The following is a 23,840-nucleotide window of genomic DNA, read 5'->3' on the forward strand; positions in this document are numbered from 1 at the left end:
TTGACAGGGAGGAGATGGCGGCGAGTGAGGCTCATCCTAGTCAAGAGTGCTACGCCCGCCAGGCACGACTGGCACCCAGTGTCTGCCATAGCTTGGTACTTGACGGGAGAGGTGCTGCCTCTCAGAGATGGCGGGAAGCCGAGAGATTGGGCGTCTGAAGGCACTGCCTGGATGGTGACATTCACAAAAGGCTGAGGGTCGGATGCTCGCTTCTCCCATGCCCTGCAAAACTCGTTGTATACATGATGGTCTAGGGATACAGAGTGCGCATTAGACACCGGTGTGGCGGAATCTGCACCGCATAGACTGTCAAAGGCGGCAGCAGAGTCATCCAGGGCATTGGTGGGGTTGCGATTCCGTGACGACTGTCGGCAGAGGTTGGCGAAATGATTGGATAGGCCACACCTGGTGCATCTTTTACCAAATGCCGGACACTTCTTCATACATTCCTGTCTACCATTCCCATGGTCCAGTTTTCCGCAGTAATTGCAGGGGAACGCTTGGCCCTTACTGTGGAACAAGTTGCCCTGTGTGCCGAGCTTCTCACTGCGCTTGTAGGAGCTTGTGGCCGCTGCCGTGGTGTAGGAGCAGCTTTCAACGAGGCGACTGGCTGACCTCTTGCCACTCTCCTTCGCCTCCACGTAGCAGAGTGCATCCTCGAGGGACATGTCCTGCTTTGACTCACCTAAGATGTCGAGTCGGATCTCCTCATCAATTAGACCTCGGATGAGGACGTCACGAATCATCATATCGCTATAGTCCACGCTGGGTTCGTGGACATCTGGAGGGCACCTAGGGCATTTTATCTTGAAGTTGCAAACCCCAGCCTGGCCCCTGAGGCGGGCGGCGAAGGCTCTGACAGGCTCGTCCCGGTCTTGCTTCATTTGATGTAGCTGTACCCGTGCTACCATGATGTTTTCCTGGCGCACCGCCAGGCTCTTGATGTTCTTTAGGACAGTGTCCTCTTCGCTGGAGGCTAGGGCGCCGAATGTCCTAGTGAGATCCTTTCGTAGCGACTCATCGCAGCACTCGAGAAGCTGGAAGACGATGTCTGCACCAGTGAGGCGAGTCGCTTGTTTGTAGTCGGCCCACCGTTGGGTGAAGTATGACCACGCCTCGCTCGTTCCGGATGCAGACACGACAGGGCGTCGCACTTTCTCAGCCTTGGCTGCCGCAGTCGGTGCATTCGCTCGTGTTGCATGGGCTGTGGTGGCGTGGATGTCAATGAGGCGTGTCAACACCTCGGTCGGCGTAGATGCAGGCCACTCCACGTCGCAGCCCGGGGCAGGGCAAGGGATGGTGGTCATGATGTATCTCTTATGTCTTCATAAATAAATGTCAACACTCTTTGTGACTTGACGTAGACTTTTAATAATCAAGCACAATGAAGACATACGTCAGACGATGCATGACTGGGACAGTACGGAACAGAAATAAAGCAGATGAATACGATTGACAAATAAGGGAAATAATAATAATGGACACAAGGAACAGATACGAATGATGGCACATACATGTGGTCTTGTAGCTACCGAATGATATTCCTCTAATCTAGATATTCTAGATCTAGAATCTAGATCTAGATCTAGATATAATCTAGACTCTAGATCTAAATCTAGAAAATCTAGAGCCGGCCAAAAAAAAAACATCACCAGTCTGAGCAACGCAGGCGGCAAAAGCCTCACACTCACAGTCAGTGACAGAATGCAGATGATTTTTTAAAAAACTTATTGGCGATTTAACACTCACTCGTGTGGGCTGGATACTGGATCCAAATTCTTTGAGTTGGTTGTCAATAAATTGCTCTCAGACTAAAAAATAGAGTGCACAACCTCGCCCAAGTAATAAGTGTAGGTGGTGATCTTGTGAATTCACTGATTCTGGATTCAGTGTTGAACCTTTGATCCTTGACCTGGAATAACCCCACTCTTTTTAACTGGAGTAGCTTCCTTTAGATTACACAGACGTGGAAAAGAGACAGAGTACACTCGGCTGGGTCTACAATTATTGTTTGGTCTAATTCTAAAGGCGAGGATAAACATGAAGGAAAACCACAGAAAATATTCCTTAAAAAGAGTTTGCCAAGAGTTATAGAACCTATATCTTTCATCAGTGAATTTCAAGAATACTTATGTAGATCTAGATCTAGATCTAGATCTAGATCCATACATGTACTTCCGTATTCCAAAATCTAGATTCTAGAGATCTATAATTATAATATGAGGTAGAAGCATAGAGTTATCTCCTTTTAAAACTAATCATCTAGGCCCAAGGCCTAAATCAATGAGCCTACCTCGTTTCATATTTTAAGAATAGCTTCCCTTGTCAATACTCTGCCTGCGTCTGCCGCATGGGCTTAATTATTCGGGGAACACCGTTTTGTGTAAAGAAATCTTCCAAATTATAAAAAGAAGTTTCTTTTTGGCCTTCCACTAAAATTATCGTAAATAAAAATTAGATCAATTTCCCAAAATGTTTTAACAAAGCATATTTTGTATGTTTTGTTTACCTTCAAAACATAGGCCTGATCAAAAAGCGTTTAGCTTCCAGATGCAATTTTACCTGGTTAATTTAGAAAATATTCCCCTGGCTGGCCTGGCTTGCTTTGGCTGTGGACCCTGAAGCCCTGAAGTGACCTGAAGTGGCCACTGGTACTTGGATCAGTGTGTCTGAAAAGTAGAATTTTGCTTTAAATGATCAGTGGCGTACAGAGAGATCTGGTTGTAGTGCAAATCAAGCTTATTGTTACTTTATTCTTTAGGACCTTTGATTTAGATCTAGAAATCTAGACTAGATTTATAAGTATTTATAGGCCTAAGTAAAGCTCGCCTCACTCTCAAACAATGGCGACTCAGATGGAAATAGATGTACCAAATGCAGGGGTTATGGCATCGCCTGGAACCACGGGTAGTGTCACGGTTGCCCTTCACCCTCTTGTCATCATGAATATCTCTGAGCATTGGACAAGAGTTAAAGCTCAGGAAGGAAAACCAACCCAAGGTATGTTCATCTAGAGGATCTAGAGATCTAGACTAGACTTGGTAAAAGTAAGGAGTTGCTGTTCATCAGCCTCAATGACAATGACAATTCTGCTAGATCTAGATTCTATAGATCTAGATTATATCTAGAACTAGGGAGTCAATCCTGTGGTGCGATATACAGTAAGCGATCTTTTGTGGATATCTCTGGAAGTTACAGGTCGATCTTCATGATTTTTTCACCAGAAGTTAGAAAAACTTCCTCTCTATACTACGGTGTAGCGTAGCGCATTACTGTAGTTTAACAGCAGTTTAAAATTCCTATATGTTATGGTGGTGTTTGTTTGGTAACGTGTGTCTGGTTGATGCAACATTTGTCGTCTGGTTGGGTGCGCAATAGTACCATGTTTACAGCTCTAGATCTATATCTAGATCTAGATTTTCTAGATCTAGATCTAGCTCTTTTCTGACACTTTTCATCTTCGGATCTCTATCCTGGCCTTGTCTTCTTTTCTTTGCAAGAAGTTCCTGTACTGACCATAACGGAAGGCCAAGGTCAATGAGGCGTGTTCTTTTTGGGAACTGTGCGCCCCCTAACAGGAGATTTCCTTACACTGTGTGTATGTGTTTTGATAATGGATAAAAAGAAGGTGCTGTGGACACAAGAAGGGGAAAGAAGAAAACAAGAGACTATACCTAGACTAGATTCTAGTATTTTTGAAGGAAAAGGACGAAAAAGAAGAAGAAAAAGACGAGAAAAGAACAAATTGAAAAAGAAAGTTGCTGTGAACACAAGGCTGACAAGGAGGTGAAAGAAGAAAACAAGAATTAGACTATACCTACCTAGACTAGTATTCTTAAAGGAAAGGGACAAAAAAAGAAGAAAAAGACATGAAAAGAAGAAATTGAACATTTTGGAGATTAAATTATTTCCATTTATTAATTAATTTTGACATGAATACATTAATCATTAACTGATCATCTCCCAATGGCAATATTAGAGGAATATCATTCGGTAGCTACAAGACCACATGTATGTGCCATCATTCGTATCTGTTCCTTGTGTCCATTATTATTATTTCCCTTATTTGTCAATCGTATTCATCTGCTTTATTTCTGTTCCGTACTGTCCCAGTCATGCATCGTCTGACGTATGTCTTCATTGTGCTTGATTATTAAAAGTCTACGTCAAGTCACAAAGAGTGTTGACATTTATTTATGAAGACATAAGAGATACATCATGACCACCATCCCTTGCCCTGCCCCGGGCTGCGACGTGGAGTGGCCTGCATCTACGCCGACCGAGGTGTTGACACGCCTCATTGACATCCACGCCACCACAGCCCATGCAACACGAGCGAATGCACCGACTGCGGCAGCCAAGGCTGAGAAAGTGCGACGCCCTGTCGTGTCTGCATCCGGAACGAGCGAGGCGTGGTCATACTTCACCCAACGGTGGGCCGACTACAAACAAGCGACTCGCCTCACTGGTGCAGACATCGTCTTCCAGCTTCTCGAGTGCTGCGATGAGTCGCTACGAAAGGATCTCACTAGGACATTCGGCGCCCTAGCCTCCAGCGAAGAGGACACTGTCCTAAAGAACATCAAGAGCCTGGCGGTGCGCCAGGAAAACATCATGGTAGCACGGGTACAGCTACATCAAATGAAGCAAGACCGGGACGAGCCTGTCAGAGCCTTCGCCGCCCGCCTCAGGGGCCAGGCTGGGGTTTGCAACTTCAAGATAAAATGCCCTAGGTGCCCTCCAGATGTCCACGAACCCAGCGTGGACTATAGCGATATGATGATTCGTGACGTCCTCATCCGAGGTCTAATTGATGAGGAGATCCGACTCGACATCTTAGGTGAGTCAAAGCAGGACATGTCCCTCGAGGATGCACTCTGCTACGTGGAGGCGAAGGAGAGTGGCAAGAGGTCAGCCAGTCGCCTCGTTGAAAGCTGCTCCTACACCACGGCAGCGGCCACAAGCTCCTACAAGCGCAGTGAGAAGCTCGGCACACAGGGCAACTTGTTCCACAGTAAGGGCCAAGCGTTCCCCTGCAATTACTGCGGAAAACTGGACCATGGGAATGGTAGACAGGAATGTATGAAGAAGTGTCCGGCATTTGGTAAAAGATGCACCAGGTGTGGCCTATCCAATCATTTCGCCAACCTCTGCCGACAGTCGTCACGGAATCGCAACCCCACCAATGCCCTGGATGACTCTGCTGCCGCCTTTGACAGTCTATGCGGTGCAGATTCCGCCACACCGGTGTCTAATGCGCACTCTGTATCCCTAGACCATCATGTATACAACGAGTTTTGCAGGGCATGGGAGAAGCGAGCATCCGACCCTCAGCCTTTTGTGAATGTCACCATCCAGGCAGTGCCTTCAGACGCCCAATCTCTCGGCTTCCCGCCATCTCTGAGAGGCAGCACCTCTCCCGTCAAGTACCAAGCTATGGCAGACACTGGGTGCCAGTCGTGCCTGGCGGGCGTAGCACTCTTGACTAGGATGAGCCTCACCCGCCGCCATCTCCTCCCTGTCAACATGAAGATGACAGCTGCGAATCGTGGGGCCATTGACATCATCAGAGCCCTTCCCCTTCGTATTTCTGGTACATCTCCGTCCAACACCAAGCTGGTGACTCACCAGATGGTGTACTTCACCACATCCACTGGTCGGGTGTTCCTAAGCAAGCAAGCCTGTGTGGCTTTGGGAATAATCCCTCCTAGCTTTCCGACCATTGGCACCACCAGTGCAGCAATCAATTCGAAGGACAAGCCGGCTTGCGGGTGCTCACACCGCCAACCACCTCCGCCACCACCAACCTCCCTCCCGCTTCCTGCCACAGAAGAGAACAGAGAGGGCTTGGAGCAGTGGCTCCTAGATCACTACAGGTCCAGTGCCTTCAACGTGTGCGAACATCAACCTCTACCGATGATGTCTGGCCCTCCCATCCACCTCATGGTGGACCCTGACGCCCGTCCCGTGGCCCACCACACCCCCATTCCTGTCCCAGTCCATTGGCAAGACGAGGTCAAAGCCGGCCTAGATCAAGATGTGCGACTGGGGGTCATCGAGCCTGTCCCCGTCGGCACCCCAGTCACCTGGTGCCACAAGATGGTGATCTGTCCGAAGAAGTCGGGTAAACCAAGGCGCACGGTTGACCTCCAACCGCTTAACCGACATGCAACGCGGGAGACACACCACACTCAGTCTCCCTTCCACCAGGCCCGCAAAGTGCCACCCCACACGAGGAAATCGGTTTTTGACGCGTGGAATGGCTACCATAGCATCGCTCTTGCTGAAGAGGATAGACATTTGACGACGTTTATCACCCCATGGGGTCGTTATCGCTATCTCGTGGCCCCCCAAGGCTACATATCATCCGGGGATGGATACAGCCGCCGCTTCGATGAGATCGTCGCCGACTTCCCCCACAAAACCAAATGCATTGACGACACCCTTATGTGGTCAAACTCTATTGAGGAAGCCTTTTTTCAGGCCATCAAGTGGCTTGACCTATGTGGCACCAATGGCATCATACTCAACCCATCCAAGTTTCAATTCGCCAAAACTACGGTTGAGTTTGCAGGTTTCGAAATAACTCCCTCCACCGTGCGCCCATGTGCCCGCTACCTGGAGGCCATTCGACATTTCCCCACACCTCGGAACATCACCGACGTCAGGAGCTGGTTCGGTCTCATCAATCAGGTATCCTATGCCTTCGCTTCCGCCGAACGCATGCTCCCATTCCGGGAAGCCCTGAAGCCGGGAAAACGCCTCGAATGGACAGAGGAGCTCGACCGTCTGTTTGAATGGTCAAAGGAGGCCATCATCAACGAAATCCACCAAGGGGTTGAAATATTTGACAAGAAGAAACCAACTTGCCTAGCCACCGACTGGAGCAAGGATGGCATAGGCTTCTGGCTCTTCCAGAAACATTGTACATGTCTTTCGGAAAAGCCATTTTGCTGCAAAACTGGCTGGAAGATCACCCTGGTCGGTAGTCGATTCACATCAGGAGCCGAGTCCCGCTATGCGCCCATAGAAGGTGAAGCCCTGGCTGTGGTTGATGCACTAGACAAAGCACGCCATTTCACCTTGGGTTGTTCCGACCTGATCGTGGCGGTGGACCACAAACCTCTTTTGAAGACGTTTGGGGACCGGTGTCTCGACGATATCCCCAATCCCCGCCTCAGGAACCTCAAGGAGAAGTCCCTTAGATATCGCTTCCGCATCGTCCACATCCCCGGTCTACGCCATGCTGCAGCCGATGCCGTCTCCCGCAGACCAGTGGGCAGCCCTAACACTCTCAGACTCCCTGATGATGCCGCTCCCATTCTGCTCCTTGATGACCCTCCCTTGACACCTGAACTGCGACACGACTTTCTTTCTGCCATCCGCACCCAGGAACTGGATGACACCAACCAGGTATGCTCCAAACCTGACCTCGCTCCAACTGAGGTGATCAAGTCAGTGACTTGGGACGAGATTCGACTTGCAACATCCAGCGACTCTACAATGACTGCTTTGAGTAACACTATTGAGGATGGGTTCCCTGAAGACAGGGCTTCTCTGTCCCCTGATCTTCGCCCATACCATCAATTCCGGGAGTTCCTCACGACATTTGATGGTGTCATCCTGTACCACGACCGGGTAGTCATCCCCCCGTCGCTCCGTGAGCGAGTCCTCCAGTCCTTACACTCTGCCCACCAGGGTGTGTCCCAAATGTGCTCTCGAGCTGAGGCCTCGTTTTTTTGGCCCGGCATGACCCCGGCCATCACTGAAGTCCGGGCCCGCTGTCAGTCATGCAACCGCATGGCACCTTCCCAGCCGAGTGCACCTCCCACCCCTCCAATAGCACCAGCATACCCGTTCCAATGTATTGCGGCGGATTATTTTCATCATCGAGGCCACAGCTACCTAGTTGCAGTCGACAGGTACAGTAACTGGCCTATCGTTGAAGAAGCCTCCCATGGATCTGCCGGCCTCGTTGCCGCGTTGCGTCGCATCTTCGTCACGTATGGCATCAGTGATGAACTGACATCGGACGGAGGCCCAGAGTTCACGTCCCTGGCAACCTCAACCTTCCTTCGCAACTGGGGTGTCCACCACAGGGTCTCTTCAGTCGCCTTTCCCCACTCTAATTGTCGCGCTGAAGTTGGAGTAAAGACAGTGAAACGGTTGATCACTGACAACACGGGTGCACAAGGATCTTTAAACACTGACAAGTTCCAGCGCGCAATGCTGCAATACAGGAACACTCCTGATCGTGACACCCACCTATCCCCAGCGATGTGTATCTTTGGACGTCCAATACGGGACTTCATCCCCATCCACCCAGGGAAGTATCAGCCTCAAGTACCTGGCGTGAAACCCTTCTGTCGCGAGAGGAGGCACTGAGGAACCGGCACATGCGCACCGCTGAGCGCCTCTCTGAGCACACTCGCATCTTACCTCCACTCGTCGTCGGTGACTGTGTGCGCATACAGAACCAAACGGGAACCCACCCGACCAAATGGGACAAGACGGGCATTGTAGTCGAAGTACGTCAATTTGACCAGTACGTCGTTCGAGTGGATGGCTCTGGCCGCGTCACTCTTCGGAACAGAAAGTTCCTCCGCAACTACATGCCAGTGGTCCCACGCTCACCACTGACAATGATCCCGGGTGGCACCTCACCACCACAGCCGGTGCCTCAGAATGTTCACACCCCCGGGCATGCCAAGCCCAGCGTGACCTCGCCGCCCTCTCCTTGCCCGGATCTACCACAACCAGCTGGCGTTCCGGACCCCCCAGCACACGATCCATCGATGCCCACTGTCCCCGAATCCAGGCAAGAACTAGCACCTGATCCACGCCCTGCTGTCGAGACGGTGGTTCCACAACCTCAGGCTGAAGCCATCCCGCGTGCTCTACGTTCGCTCCAGCCGCACAACGCCCCTGGCATACAAGAGCAAGATGCTCCCATAGGCGTGAGCACGCCTCCAGGCGGCCCTCGGCGATCGGCGAGACTGTTGGCCAGACAGAGCCCCAAGCCAATTGACTCTAAATCTTATTCTGATTCAGATCATTGATCAATCATTTGTTCCTTGTTGTATCACCATCATTTCTTGACATTTCATCAGTCTTTTCTGTTCTACTCCAAAGACTTGGGGGGGCGTAGAGGAATATCATTCGGTAGCTACAAGACCACATGTATGTGCCATCATTCGTATCTGTTCCTTGTGTCCATTATTATTATTTCCCTTATTTGTCAATCGTATTCATCTGCTTTATTTCTGTTCCGTTTCTGTCCCAGTCATGCATCGTCTGACGTATGTCTTCATTGTGCTTGATTATTAAAAGTCTACGTCAAGTCACAAAGAGTGTTGACATTTATTTAAATATAATGCATCCAAACGTAAGGAAAACAGTCTGTTTCAGTGCACAATGCAGGTCATTAAGAAATAACTTAATAAGTAAAACAGCCAAAGGGCCTAGAAGCCACGCTATCAATGCCAAATAGCAAAAAAGCCGATATTGCGCACTGAAACGGACTGCACAAATTTGGTCTGCTTCAGTGGGCAACCCTATCTGGCATGTTCCTGGGCATTAAGATAAGAAGCAGCCTGCGATAGTATTTATCGATTCTAGTATACATTCTACGATACATTAGAGCTTGATTAACTAGATGTGCTAAATAATCGACTACTCAAGCGCTTAGTAAATTCAGCGATACCGGTTACGAAAACCATTAATATGAAGGGGCAAAACTTTCCAACACCGTAGAATCATGTGTGTTGACAGGAACCTCCAAAACGAAAGTGAAATAAGCTGCATTCTGCGCATGCTCACAGAAAGTGACCTCGTTTTCGCCGTCTTTATCCAAAACAAAGCAGGAGACCGGGGGTTGCGCACCCAAACAGATGAGCGGTGACGCGGTTAGTCTCTAGAACAGTTATGACCCTAAATGACTCTACACTACAGTACTAGACTAGATCTACTGTAAGTAGTGTAGATCTCTACAGCCGACAAGTCAAACAGGTCAAATGGTAGGCTAAATTATGGCGATTGTTAACCCTTGTCCTGCGGGAGCCGGGTTTATGTCGCCCCCAAAAAAAGCCTATTTCGGCATCTCGCCTACGTTCTGGTCCCCAATCAGTGTAGCCCCTGGCTCAGCGCACGCGCAGCACGCATACTCTTACGTGAAATTCGGGTCTCGAGTCGGATCCCCATTCTCGTAGGTCAAGTATGTGTGCGTCAGTCTGCTTGTGATTGTGTTTGTCATTGTGTGCTTTTGTGGCCTTCTTCTAGAACCGCCTGCGTTGGTTCGTAATCGAGGCATTCGTCTCATTCAAAACACGCAAAGTTGGTAGCTCTAGATGTTCGTCCAATGAAATTATAGAAATTACCCACTTAGACATCAGGAAACAAGACTTCCATTTTTCTCTACAAAATCTTTCGAGCTTGCTTTTGTATGAAATGATACTACCTGATAAAAAATAAGCTTGTTTGATAGTTTTGAATACCATTGTGCAGGTACAAAGAACAATTTGAGTGTAAAACATTCGAAAATTGACCTATAATAGATATTATTATATTATCCCCTTTCGAACCTCAGGTCATTCATAACAACAAGAGCGTCCAGAAAGGTTATTCGAATGGGCGTAACTACTCGTAATGTCTTATCAGCTTGTCTTCATGTGTTTGTAACACTTCATAAATAGAAAGCTATGAAAGATAGAGCGTTATTTAATCATCGATTAACACACTCCCACGGTATTCATGGCGAAAACACACCTTTCCCGGCGCGCGCGCTGTACACCAACAGTACACACTGAGTGACCCCGGCGGCCTGCCCGGCAGGTCCGACGTGATCGGTTGCTGATAAGATGAATTTCGCATCTTGGCACAGACGCAGGACAAGAGTTAAGATTCCTGCGTTTAATTCCGATTTGCTTTTTTTCAGGGTTAGGCACTCATGTACAATTGCTGTTCCCGTTTGGGGAACTACCACCGACGATTAGGCCCTACTTTTGTTTCTAAACGATTACTTTTTGATGCACATGCGGATATGGATAGATAGCCTATCAAACCTAATTACTAATTGCAAAACATCAAATCATGGTTAAATTCATGCCCCCCTGAAACCCCACCTCCATGGGTTTTTTTTTCGATGTGACCATTTCTCCGAACGCTCGGGAAAATAAACTTGATCTCTATTTCTCCGAATAGTTTCCGTTCTCAAGATTTTTTGGTTATTTGCGAGATTTGGCCGTCATCTTTCATTCTCGTTCTGCCATTCTGCGAGGTCTGGGAAGAAGCATTTTTTGCATTGAATTCAAATTTCTAGAGCTAGTCTAGATCTTGAGATTTTTAAATGTCTGAATATTCACAGTTGTGGTTGGGGCAACATTCCCGGACTATACTTCACTTGAAAATGCCTTCCTAAGTTACTACGAGAAAACAGGACTACTCGACCTTGGCAGTTACAACCTATTTTGCATTTAGTCACCCCTAAAGCAAAAACTAAAATCCTTCATGCAGACAAGAAAATTCCCTCCACGCCTGTCGCCTCGTTCGTACCTTACACACGCACACACACTCACACACACACGCATGCGTGGGCCACTCCATTCACAAATTGTCAACAAATCTCGAGAACAGAAACCGTTCAGAGAAATAGAGTTCAAGTTTATTTTCCCGAGCATTCGGAGAAATAGAGCCGGCCTTTTTTTTTGTTTAGGTCAGGGGTGCTTGGGTTACCCCCCCTTGCCTTGTTAAAAACTAGTGACATTTTGCTGCTCATTTTGTAGGCTAGATCTACTGATAAAACAAAAAACGTCGATAGGCCTACTATTTAAATCAGTATCGATATCCAGTACTCTGTTCTAGGCCTAGCCTAGTGTGATTTAATGTAAACGGGACCGCAATTGTACAGGAGTGCCCAGGGTTAGGGACCAAAGCGAAACATACATGCCTGAAGCTATGATCAACGCAAATGGAAATAACAATCGCCTAAGTTATAACATTAGTCATGTCATGAGAATTCAGTGCTTGTGCTTCCACTCTTCCGTATTTTTACGGAAATCCGTACTTTCTGCCAGTTCCGTTCTTGTTCCTCCATCATTATCGACTCCCTCCGTTAAAAAAAAACTGCGACAGCGCAGGACTGCCGAAATTCCGTACTAGCCTTCATATCGTCTTGTATATAAGTTATGGATATTTACGGTAATTCTCTTGGCAACAATTTAAAGTTATAGAAACCTGCCAGATTGTGCATTTCCTGCAATCGGCCATTATTCCTCTATGTCCCATGCATTCATTGCAGGTTGGTCGGCAGTCCATTTTTTACCTGCAGATGGATCAAAATCTGGCAAACCTTTTTGTGCCAATTTCCTCCTTTTTATCATTCACTCATTCCTTCTGTCTATCTTCGGATTGTTGCCGTGGATGTAAAATCTGCGCGTTGATCAAGTAAATTGACTTGCGATCTTCGACAGAAAATTAAGGTCAGAGAAAGAAACTTTTTTTTTGCAAATTTGTCTAGATCTTCTAAAGAAATTATCAATGCGAAGAATCTATGGCACGTGAACGCAATAAGGGCCGCGATGAAAGAAATATGCTGATACGGGGGTGCCCACTATGGATGGGATAGGTAAAATCAAAAATAATTCAAAGTGATGATCCGAGTTTGTGACAGGCGACATTCAGACGTGAAAATTGAGAAAAAAATTTGGTATACGCTGTGCAACTGTATTTAACTATTCATTATTCCCAGGTTTGCCTGCTATCAATGGTGCGACAACAAATGAATTGAATTATAGTAGCAATGAAAGGGGAACCTGCTTTTAAACATTGCCAGAATGGAAAGATATAATGTTGGTGAAGAAATAAAAAAAGACAAAATGTTGGTGAAAAATAAAATGTTATGGGCTGTAGGCAATCTCTTCAAACAGGCTCCCAAATGCCATTTTCAACCTTCTAAAAGCACTAAATTTCATTTTCTTAGGGGGCTTCGCCCCTTGAACCCCCACCGGGACGCTGTACCTGGACCCTGCTGGGGGCCTATGCGGCCCCCCTGACCCCCTGCAGAATTTTCCTTACTTTTCAGCTTCAGCTGGTGGAAGCACTGGAATTAAAAAGTGATGTGTAGGCCTAGAGACTGGAGGTGTGTTTTGTGCTCCCATTGACACGCCCCTCCCAATAACTCATAGTATCGAGGCTGTGTGTACGACGGCCCTCCACTTCACGTAAAAAGCTAGGCTAGGCTTTGTAGGCGGCAGATAATTATAAACTATCAAACCGGGCACTACATGTGGACAAACTTAACCCTGGAAGCGCGAAGGCCCTCTATATAAGGGTGTGAACCGGGCTACCCGGGAAGTGCTCAGGCCCTATATAGGGCTGACCTACTTGGACCGGGAGGAGCGCAGACCCTATAAAGGGCATAGAGATGCTGACCTTTTTCAATGGAAAATTTCAGTATTCGTTATTGAAAATGAGGTAGTAAATCACAGGTCAAAGTTATTTATAGTGACCATTGGCTTTGCAAGTTATCTTGACCTCGTAGAGCGTCTCTTGGCCAAGATATCGATCAATAAAGTGACGCGGTCCAGCTGAGCGATTATCAAGGCGATGAACATACTAATACGGGGTGCTCTGTAGCCTGAAACTGTAAACAAACATGTTTGTTTTTGAGGCGACCAAGTCGGGCGATTGGCCCGATCCACCGATCCCTTCCATAGTGGGCACCCCGTTTAATTAGATCTAAATCTATACTTTAGAGGGCCGTATAAGCCACAAGGCTATGTGTACCGGAGAACTGTATGCATTGTCACTGGCAGGCATAAATCATTATGGAGGAGGGGGGGCAGGGCACCCCAAAAGTCCCGATTCGGCTCAAAACTATGTATTTTAAATTTAAGTTGTAGGCATTTTTAGCTTCGGCTTCTTCAGCCTCTCTTACAATTATTTCATGGCATAAGAACCCCCTAAAGCCTTATTTCTTCCTATACCGGGCATGTTTGTCAGCACCATGTCCTCGTAAAGTCAATCTTTTATTTTTCTTTATACCCCGTTTTCTCTAAACATGGTTTTTCTATGGAATAATTTTTAAATAAGTCCACCATTTTTCATCCAATCTTCATCTGAAATGCCAACCAGTACGATTTTACATATTTTAGTATGATTTTTTGCCGAAAATACGTGAATACGACTTTTCATGAAAAAATACGCATCCTGGAATGCGAACAATACGAGATTCAGCATGGGCGAGTAAACCTAATTAGATCTATCTCAAGTCCCATCTTTTGTCAAAATAGTACCAGTATCGCAGAACTGGAATATTTGAAAACTATGTCCGAAAAGGTCTGTAAGTTCATTTTTGCCGGTCGCGATTGTGTTATTATATTATTCGTTCAGCTTTTCCCCGTCTGAGAGTACGTTTCACTTCCACGCGAACTAGCGGCAGGCGGAAGTGTAGACGAATCTATGTGACACCAAGGCTTGTTCGGGAAAGTCAAGATTTACTTTCACTTTCGCTACCACCGAGAAGTCTGCCAGCGGTGAAGGCAATGCCAGAGGACAAAAACTTGGAAGCAAATTTCAGAATTTTGATTAGAGCTCTCTGCAAAGGGTGCGTTGGTGCAGACCGTGTGCGGAATCGGGACCCTTCATACTTTGGAAGTCTGTGTTATTGAAATAAAGTGTTCGCGTTTCAGTTTAATTGGATGGGTGATAGTAAATTATACCTACAGTATATGTTGTAGCTTTCTGTTCAAGACTGGCAGATTTTCAGTGTCACTGCATCTCGCCCTCCCACAATTGTTACAACTCTCACACTGAATAGGTCTACTTGAGCCATTCAAATTATTGCTCTTCTCTGAATTTGAGCAATAATTTTAGTCTGTCAGTTCATAATAAGACAAGATAAGATAAGATATTACTTTATTATCCCAGAGGGAAATTTTCCTTGGCTGTACAGGACAGTAAAAACACATGCAGGTATACATTTTTTTAAAAGTTAAATCATATATATTACTCTTATTAAAATTCAATATGAAATGAGAAGTAAAGCTGACAAAATGTACATTTACATCAAATGTATCATTCAACCACATGCATGAATTTAAATACTAGACCTTTGGAGTTATATACAGATACATACTCTAAGAGCAACCTCGTTCTGACAAAAGCCTTATGCTAGATGGTAAAAAACTTCTTTTATATATCTTTTTCTTTGTTTTTGGAGGTACATATCTGCCGCTGCGTGATCTTACAATTTGTGTGGAAAAGGGGTGTAACGGGTCGTTTATAATGCTTTTTATCTTTTTTATACGTGTGGTATTATACATTTCATCCATTCTTATAAAATCATATCCAGAGATCTTGCTGGCTTTCTTAATGGTTCTGTCAAATTTTTCTTTATCTTTCACCTTACAATTCCCACCCCAGCAGCAAATACAAAATAATAGCACACTTTCAATCATAGAATGGTAAAAAAGGGACATAATCTTATTGTCAACACGGAAACTTCTTAATTTCCTTAAGAGATTTACTTTTTTATGCACAAGAGCAGCGTGGGGATGCCAGTCAAGTTTGTGGTCAATTGTTACACCAAGATACTTGTAAGAACTTACCACCTCCACCTCTTCATCTTTAATAAATAGTGGTTGCAATTGGTCTTTTTTTACTCTAAAATCTATTATTAATTCCTTTGACTTTTTTACGTTTTGTATAAGGAAGTGGTTATCACACCAATTTGTAAATAGATTCACAGCGTCCCTGTATTCATTCTCATTTGTTGTTATAAGGCCTTGTAAAGTGGAATCATCCGCAAATTTTATTAGTTTGATGTTTTTGTTATCAAAAGTACAGTCGTTGGTGTAGAGCGTAAACAAGACAGGGGAGATTACACAGCCTTGGGCGCACCGGTGTTCGTGAATATTAGGTCGGATTTTACACCATTTAATTTTACATATTGAGGTCGATTGGTTAAGAACTCAAGAATCCAAGCTATAATGTTCTTGTTTATGTTCATGTTAATTGTTAATTAATTTTGAAACCATTTTGTGCGGTTGGATTGTGTTGAATGCGGATGAAAAATCAGCAAAAAGTTTCCTGCAGTAATTTCTTGGTGTGTCTATGTGTTTGTAGATGTTATCTAAGAACACGAGAATGGCATCTTCCACGCCCCTCTTGGCACGATAGGCAAATTGCATGTTATCCTGTATGTCTTCTGTTGATTTTCTCAGTTCTTTAAAAACCAGTTTTTCTAAACATTTCTTGAGGACTGATGTTAAACTTAAAGCGACAGGTCTTAGGTCGTTCTAATTTTGTTTTGATTGTTTCTTTGGAACAGGAATTATTTCAGAGCATTTCCATGAGAGTGGTATTATTCGTTCTTTCAAAGACATATTGAAAATATCAGTATAAATGGGAGATAACTGAGTAGAACACATTTTAATAATTTAACTTTTTACTCCATCGGGTCCACTCGCTTTGTGAGCTTTCAGACGATTAAACATGATCTTGACCTCATTAACATTAACCTCAAAAATTTCCTTGCTCTTGTCATAGTCTTCGTCTGTGTTGTTTGGGTAGTAGATAATTTCTTTTTTAGATGAATGTAGGTCTTCACAAAACCTGATGTAACCAGCGATAGTCTCACATAATTCATATATATATACTATTACATGAATCTTTAAAAACATTCCAATTCGTACATTCAAAGCAACCTCTCAGGCTCTACCTGTTTTCTTCACTCCAGATGGTGACAACTTTTTAAATTGGCTTTGAAGATTTTAATTTAGGTTTGTACTTCGGTAATAAAAGAGGCATGCAATGATCAGAGTTTCCTAATATATGAATCATGACACCCAGACTGGTTCTTGATAGTCGAAATTTTTTATCTAGGCCCTTCCGAACGCTCAAAGCAGGATTAATTTTGTATATAAAATGAGAGGAAAATATTATAATAGACTGAAATACTTAAGTCAAACTAGACCCCAGTATGACACTGAACACTGACATGTTGTTGACTGGATACATGTATATTGTACGCGTGTGTGCTCCCTTTTTCGAGCTGGTGAGCTAGTACATTTTTTTCAGGAAATATTGCTGGACACCCAGAACATTTTACTAGTTGGTCGGCTGATTGTGGGGAATACACATTTTCCCCTGAAAATATACATTTTTCATATTTCCCTATACTTATTTCGGTTTTCTGTTGTTGGCATCTCTGCGGGATCACATCGAACTATGAACTCTTCCATGACCATTGCTACAGTTTTCTCTATTCCCGAATTTGCGTGACAGACTGAATTTTATTTGGTGTGGTCACAAGCTAATGATGCATAACGACGAAGGCGGGGGAACTCGGTCACAGATGGAAAGCTGTAAATTTTTGGCAGGTAAAGGGGAGGGGCAACTGGATAAGCTTAGATCTTGAGATTCATGGTAGGATAAGTGAAAATTGCACGCCTCATGGCACTTTGCACTGTGATAGGTTATCAAGGTTGACCACTCTTTGCACGCCGTATGTCATAAACCTACCCAGGGGTCAAGTCAGTTTAGTTTAGAGTGGAGGGAGACCATTTTACCGATTGTGAACCTTAACATGGGTCACTGTAGTTTCTCCCCTGGGTTCGTCGGCTTAGATCCCTCATTTCCTTGCTCTCGAGCACGGGGATCTTAGGTGGAGACTACTGTACTACCTCAGGAAAAAATTCATAAAAAATTTTCTAGCAGGTTTCGGAAAAATTCATCTCGCAGATGTGTAGATCTATTGTTTGTTAAGATGCATTTTTAAAAAACCCAATTTATTTCCATGAAAAATAAGTGCGGTATTAATTAAGTAATACATGTCAACAAAATCCAATATGGCCGCCGTATCCATGGAAACAATATTTTTTCTCTATTTTGGACTCCTTATTTTGGAGCTCATTATATCTAAAACCATAAAGATAAATATACAGAAATACTCTTAATTTGATGGTTACGAGACAGAGTGATAAGAGGAGCCTACATGAGTTATAAAACAATCCTTTAGAGAATATCTCTAACTATTCAATATTCACTCATCACTCTATGGACAGCTCAAGCAAGGGCACTTGACTCTTGAAGCGCAGTGAATGTTTATTTCCATGAAGTTAGCTGTCGCAATGAGCTCCCTTAACCCTACTCGAAATTCGAAACGCTGTGAACGGTGACGTGATGTCAACCCGTTGCACTGTCTGCGGATATGCAACAACAACACATGCGCGCTCAGTGACTGGCGTTGAACAGCGCAAGTCAGATCTGGACTATCACAATAATGTAAGAAAAAACGATTCGACAGCGCTTCGAATTGCGGAAGTTTGATCCGGGCTTATCTTATATAAGAAAAAACTATTCAACGGCGCAGTGAATAGCTGAAGTTAGATCTGGGCTTGTCACATAAAAAGAAAATACGATTCGACAGCACTTCGAATTGCGGAAGTTAGATCTGGGCTTACGTTGTATAAGAAAAAACCTTTCAACGGTGCTGTGAATAGCACAAGTTAGATCTGGGCTTATCACATAAGAAAATACGATTCAACGACTCTTCGAATGGCGGAAATTAGATCTGGGCTTATCACATGTAAGAAAAAACCATTCGACGGCGCAGTGTATAGCTAGCGAATGTAGAATAGCGGCACTTAGGGCTGGGTTTATGCTTATCATAATATATAAGAAAAAAAAACATACGACGGAGGTATTCGAATGTCATGAATAGTGAGCTCATGCTTCGAAGCTTCGATGATTTTTTGTTTATTCAAAATCGCACAGCACTAGTCGACACAAACCCAGGTTGGCAAGAACTGTTCAAGATATATTATGGCATCAATGGAACATTTTTTTGTGTATGTGCTCCTCTTATATTTGATTTTCTTATTTCTCCAGTTTTGGGTGCAGTCATTGGTCAACAGAAAGGGCGAAAGATTGAAATCATGAACTCAATTGAACTTTTGTTTGATGAGGTGAATGGTGATGTTGTGATTGACATGGAATACTACAACTTGAAAGAAGGCCAGTGTGAGTACCGTCCGTATTTTTCCTGTAATATCTTAATATATGCTTTTTTTGTCATAATATTAAAACACTTTTCATATTATATATACAGTCGAACCTGCCCTGACGGCCACCTCTATAAGACGGCCACCTGTACAAACGGACTCTTTCCATTTCCCCCTTTGCGTTTTTTCTATATAATTTAACTATGTAAAACGGGCACCTGTTCAACGCGGCCGCGGCCACCATATTTTTAAACACAACCCCTATCACAATAAGCAATAACACCTGTCTTAGACAGCCACCTTAGTGACTCCATTACGTTTTGTCATAAATTGTGCATTGGCCCTTGGCGTTGTGGGCGAGCCGTCATAATTCAATCCCCTGTCGTTGTTGTTAGGTAGTCCTTCCAACTGATCATGTTGCATAGGCCCCTCCCACTGTTGACCAATAGCTTCCAATTTTCAGCTTCTGGTGAGGTAAGCGTGTGATCCCTCATAACCCATAAGCCCCGCCCAGAACTCATGCACAAATCCTAAGTGAGATGAGTGGTCACTGTTTACCCAGTCTGTAACAAAGTAACAAAGGATGTCAACATGAACTTGTGACAGAAGCATCGCTCGTTCTCCGATTGGTGACGACCCATGTGTTTGTTTTAACATGCCACTCGGTCTTCCTCGTCTGATACATTTCGTTTTATTGTCACCCTTATGAAAAATCAATAACAAAATAAAAATTACAAACAAAATACCGACAACAACAACAAAAACAACAACAATGCTGCTACTTTCGATTGGGACCTCAGATGAGAATGGTTTGTTTTCTTCATCTTGATCAGTCCTGCCTAAGACGGCCACCTGTCTTATACGGCCACTTTTCTCCTTGACAATGGGTGGCCGTCTTACACAGGTTTGACTGTATATAAAGTATTTTCTTTCTAGTCTAATGATATAACGATATGATGGAATTTGAAGATCATATTTAACTTGTCGGGAAAATTGATTAGGCACATTATAGTCTTTTAATGGCTCATGTGTTACAACCACACACACCCCACCGCCAGTACTGGGTTTCTTGGTAATAATTAATAATAGTAGTTGCAGTATTAATTAATTGAAAGATTAGCATGTAAAGATTAATAGTACTGAATCTGTCACGGTAATAATGTTTTTACTGCTTCTTATTTCATTCCAGTCAAGCAAGTTTTCAGTGAGATGGACTTCTTGGGATGGTATTCCACAGGGGATGGACCAACAGATTCAGACATCAAGATTCACAAACAGGTTTGACTTTTATTATGGTTGTGGGCTTCAGTTTGTTCTGTATCTGAGATCAAGGATGGGCTAGCGAGAAATATCTTGACTTTTTCGCCATTTTTTCTTTTCTTCATCATTTCACCTTGACCGATGTCAGGCAGTTGTAGATCTAGACAGTGAGTCCACTATCGCGGAGATATAAAACTGCTGTCCTGGCCAACAAGCACTTAGCTGAAAATGAGTGCTGACAGTAGGAATGTACATCCCCTGGCGATGAAGAGGTTAAAAACCCTTTATATCATGTAGTATGGTGGTTTAAAAAACAATTTTTAAAAAAAATCTTCATCATGAATGAGTCTTTTTTATCTACTTCTGAAAGTTTGTATATTTTGACTTGTAATGTGAATATCAGTGGGGGCTCTCGTGGCCTAGAGGTTAAAGTGTTGGCCTCTCATTCAAAGGTCCCGGGTTCGAATCCGGGTAGCGACCGAAAAATTTTCTTTACTAAATTTGTCTCCTTTCACCTCATTTCCTGCTCTCTAGCAATGTTCTGTCGTCTGCTTTTGTCTCCTCTTTCTGCCCCCGCTCCCTCACCTCCTTTGCCCCTTCCTCTGGGCTCCTGATTCTTTCTGCAGCCTTTCTACTGCTACTCCTTCGCTTCTTCTTACTGCTGTCTTTCAGCCACACCCCTGATCTTCTGGTAGGAAAGATCTACACCTAGCCTTCTCGGACAAGGGCGTAAAATCTCGGAGGGCTCGTGTGTAAGTTGCGCACGTTAAAGATCCCTTGGTGGTCTAAAATCGATAAGAGTAGGCTTCGGCCGCCACCCGGACAAAATTCAAAATTTCCTACCAACTGAAAATATTAGGTGTGTCCCGCGCGCTCATATGACCTTGCAATTGCTAGCGCTGCAAAACACTTTACAAAAACAAACAAAAGAATATCAGTGTAAATTTTTCATTGTGAACAACTGTCATTTAGAGTGTCACGTACTGAAGGTGTTGTTTATTGATGAGGACTTAAGCTCTCACATTTGGAAAAAAGATAGGACATTTTTGTCACTTAAACTTTGCTACTATAAATTTTAATTGATTCTTTTAACAAATTAAAACATTTTATTGGTCCGTGTTGGGAAATGTGGGTTACAATGGCAAACATACATAGGTAAATACATAATTAGAAATGCGTACATACATGATACATAAATACAATCATAAATGCATACATAATTATACAATATTACACCAATACAGAACAATTTCACAAACATGCCATTGCTGGTCGCCACAGTACAGTTAGCTAGGGTTGTCGTGTAACATATTACGTTCCGAAAGTCTCTTGTGTGTCCTTACCCCTGAAGTCAACAATTTTGTGTAAATATTCATAGAGGAATTTTTATGTTCTTTTAAACCTACTACTATGTTGCTCTTTTAATGTTCTCCAGTTTTTCTCGATCAATGAGAGCCCGGTGTTCCTACAGCTCAATCCCCAAGCCAGGACATCTGACGTAAGTGTAGGGTGGCAAGTAGAATCTCAGAATAAAGAATGTCTTTTGAGAGAGTACTGGGATCAGTTTTTCACTATAATCAGAAATAGAAGGGCACGGTGCCCCCATTCCATTTAACTTTGCAATGCCACAAACTTTTCAAATTTTGTTTTTTGTCTTTTTGACAGACTTGTTGAGTCATGTTTAGGTTGCAGGTTATTATAATACAGAAGCAATTTTTCAAAGTATATTTCCTATTAATGTATTTATATGAGGCAATTTCCTTTACTTTTACAAAAGAATACGAAAAACATTTGTTTTTTCATTATATCTTGTCTCACCAACTGAAGGCATTTTCAACAGGGGATGGTCACTGAAGTGTTTGTGTTTCTGGGCCTCAAAGGGTACTAAGGGAGAAAAATCACGTTTAAGATAAGGCTCATGTCTCGTCCAATGATATAGAATCTTTTTTATTCAGCCGACATGATGATGATTGCTGTTTGACATGATTGAGTCAAAATGAATCTTATGATTTTGAAAAATAATCTATTTTGAAGCATTTGCATAAAAAAAAAAAAAAAGCATGCAATATATTTTAAAAATTGATATTACTGGTAATAAGCCTCAAAAGTTGCATATTCGGCCAAGTTACTTATGTTCTGATGTATTTCAAAGCTAGGATGAATTATGTGTTTGTGGCTTTCACAGTGTCTGATAGTTGTTACATAGTGCTTTTTCTTTCCCCAGTTGCCGATTTCATTATATGAATCTGTGATTGACTTACTCAAGGGAGAGGTAAGATTTAGACAACAGAAATTTCCTAATGGAAAATTTGAGGAGCTCTAGGAGTAGGCGCAGTCATATTTTGAAGGAGAATATGTGAAAACTCAGGTCAAAATTAAATGCATTAGTATCAAATGTGGAAATATTTTTGTTAAAGTTGGAAAATTTTGCTTGCTCAACAATTGTTTTGTCTTCCTCATCAAAAAAAGAAAAAACGTCAAATGACCACCAAGAGTAATCTTCTGTTGTTCAGTATCACACGCTGAGCAGCACAGTTACTCATAGCCCATTCAACCTTTCTGCGACCAACATCATGGGAAGACTCTTTAGGCCCGCAGAAGATGAGTTGCATGAGAATTAGAGCTGTACCCCGGTAGCAAAACCACTTGTGCTTGCAGCCCCTAGTTCAAGTCACAAGTCCCTAGTTCAAGTCACAAGCCTCAATTCACTAGGTCAAATCATCAAATCAAATCACCAGCATGATAAGTTTGAGTCCACACCAACTTGCAATCCGTGAAGCCACTCAAGTCAGACCCCCTCGTCCTCCCCACCCTGCTTGCAATCCGCGCCGCGAAGCCACTTACGTCAGAAAAAGAGAGAGGGGGAGAGAGAGAGAGAGACCCCGCTCAGTGTCACTGCGCTGGAGTCTGCTCGATTAATCGAAGGCTTGCTTGCAGCGGACGGCTGTCAAGTCTCAAATCCCGTCCGCAACACAGTACCGTCCGCAACACAGTAAGACACTTGCTTGCTCACAACCTAGCAAATCACCTGTGCCTCACTACCGCGTTTGTAGGGCAACACCGCTCGCCAGCAGCAAGCAGCGAGACCGGTAGAGGCGGTAATCGGCTAATCCACCCCGCCCGCAGCGTGAACTCTGAACTCTGGACCGTGGAGGAAGCGAGAGGCTTCGCTGGTTTTGGTGCAAGACGAAGATGGCTGTAATAGCCTAGTCCAGACCGTTCGCTACCTCAGTGCTTTAACAGTGAAAATGTGACATCTTCTTGGGCTCACATTTTGTAATGAACTGTTTTCATTAGTATTAAAAATGAAGATACGACAAGAAAGCACTGGGGTCGCGGTATGCTGAACTATTTAAGGACGCAGAATAAAGGCGTGAACTTACAAACAATTTTAACCGACAAAGTAAATTGTCAGCATCCCATGGCTTTTAATTTAATCACTCGCCTGAACTACACTCCCACCCCCACCCCGACACTTAGAACTAGTTGAAATTAAAGATATTGAATTTGGGGTGGGGATGACAATTGTTTATATATTTATAATCTCAAATTACGCCAAGAAAGTAAATAATGAAAAAC

At 44.0% G+C, this 23,840-nt stretch overlaps 2 protein-coding genes across 2 annotated transcripts in view; one reads left to right on the top strand and one right to left on the bottom strand.

Moving 5' to 3' along the window:
• Positions 1–2,213, bottom strand: part of LOC101847661 (2-acylglycerol O-acyltransferase 2) — a 24,135-nt gene extending 21,922 nt beyond the window's left edge. The window contains exon 1 of the mRNA XM_005100171.3: positions 1,750–2,213. The gene's annotated coding sequence lies outside the window, so the exon portion shown is untranslated. The remainder of the gene's footprint in view (positions 1–1,749) is intronic.
• Positions 2,214–2,571: 358 nt separating this feature from the next.
• Positions 2,572–23,840, top strand: part of LOC101847879 (COP9 signalosome complex subunit 6) — a 46,287-nt gene continuing 25,018 nt past the window's right edge. Inside the window, exons 1-5 of the mRNA XM_005100172.3 lie at positions 2,572–3,000; positions 18,889–19,020; positions 20,191–20,279; positions 21,697–21,759; positions 22,486–22,533. Coding sequence (XP_005100229.1) covers positions 2,844–3,000; positions 18,889–19,020; positions 20,191–20,279; positions 21,697–21,759; positions 22,486–22,533 — 489 coding nt within the window. The 5' untranslated portion in view covers positions 2,572–2,843. The remainder of the gene's footprint in view (positions 3,001–18,888; positions 19,021–20,190; positions 20,280–21,696; positions 21,760–22,485; positions 22,534–23,840) is intronic.

The sequence above is a fragment of the Aplysia californica genome, unplaced genomic scaffold (genome assembly GCF_000002075.1).
Source record: "Aplysia californica isolate F4 #8 unplaced genomic scaffold, AplCal3.0 scaffold00238, whole genome shotgun sequence".
NCBI lineage: Eukaryota > Metazoa > Mollusca > Gastropoda > Aplysiida > Aplysiidae > Aplysia > Aplysia californica.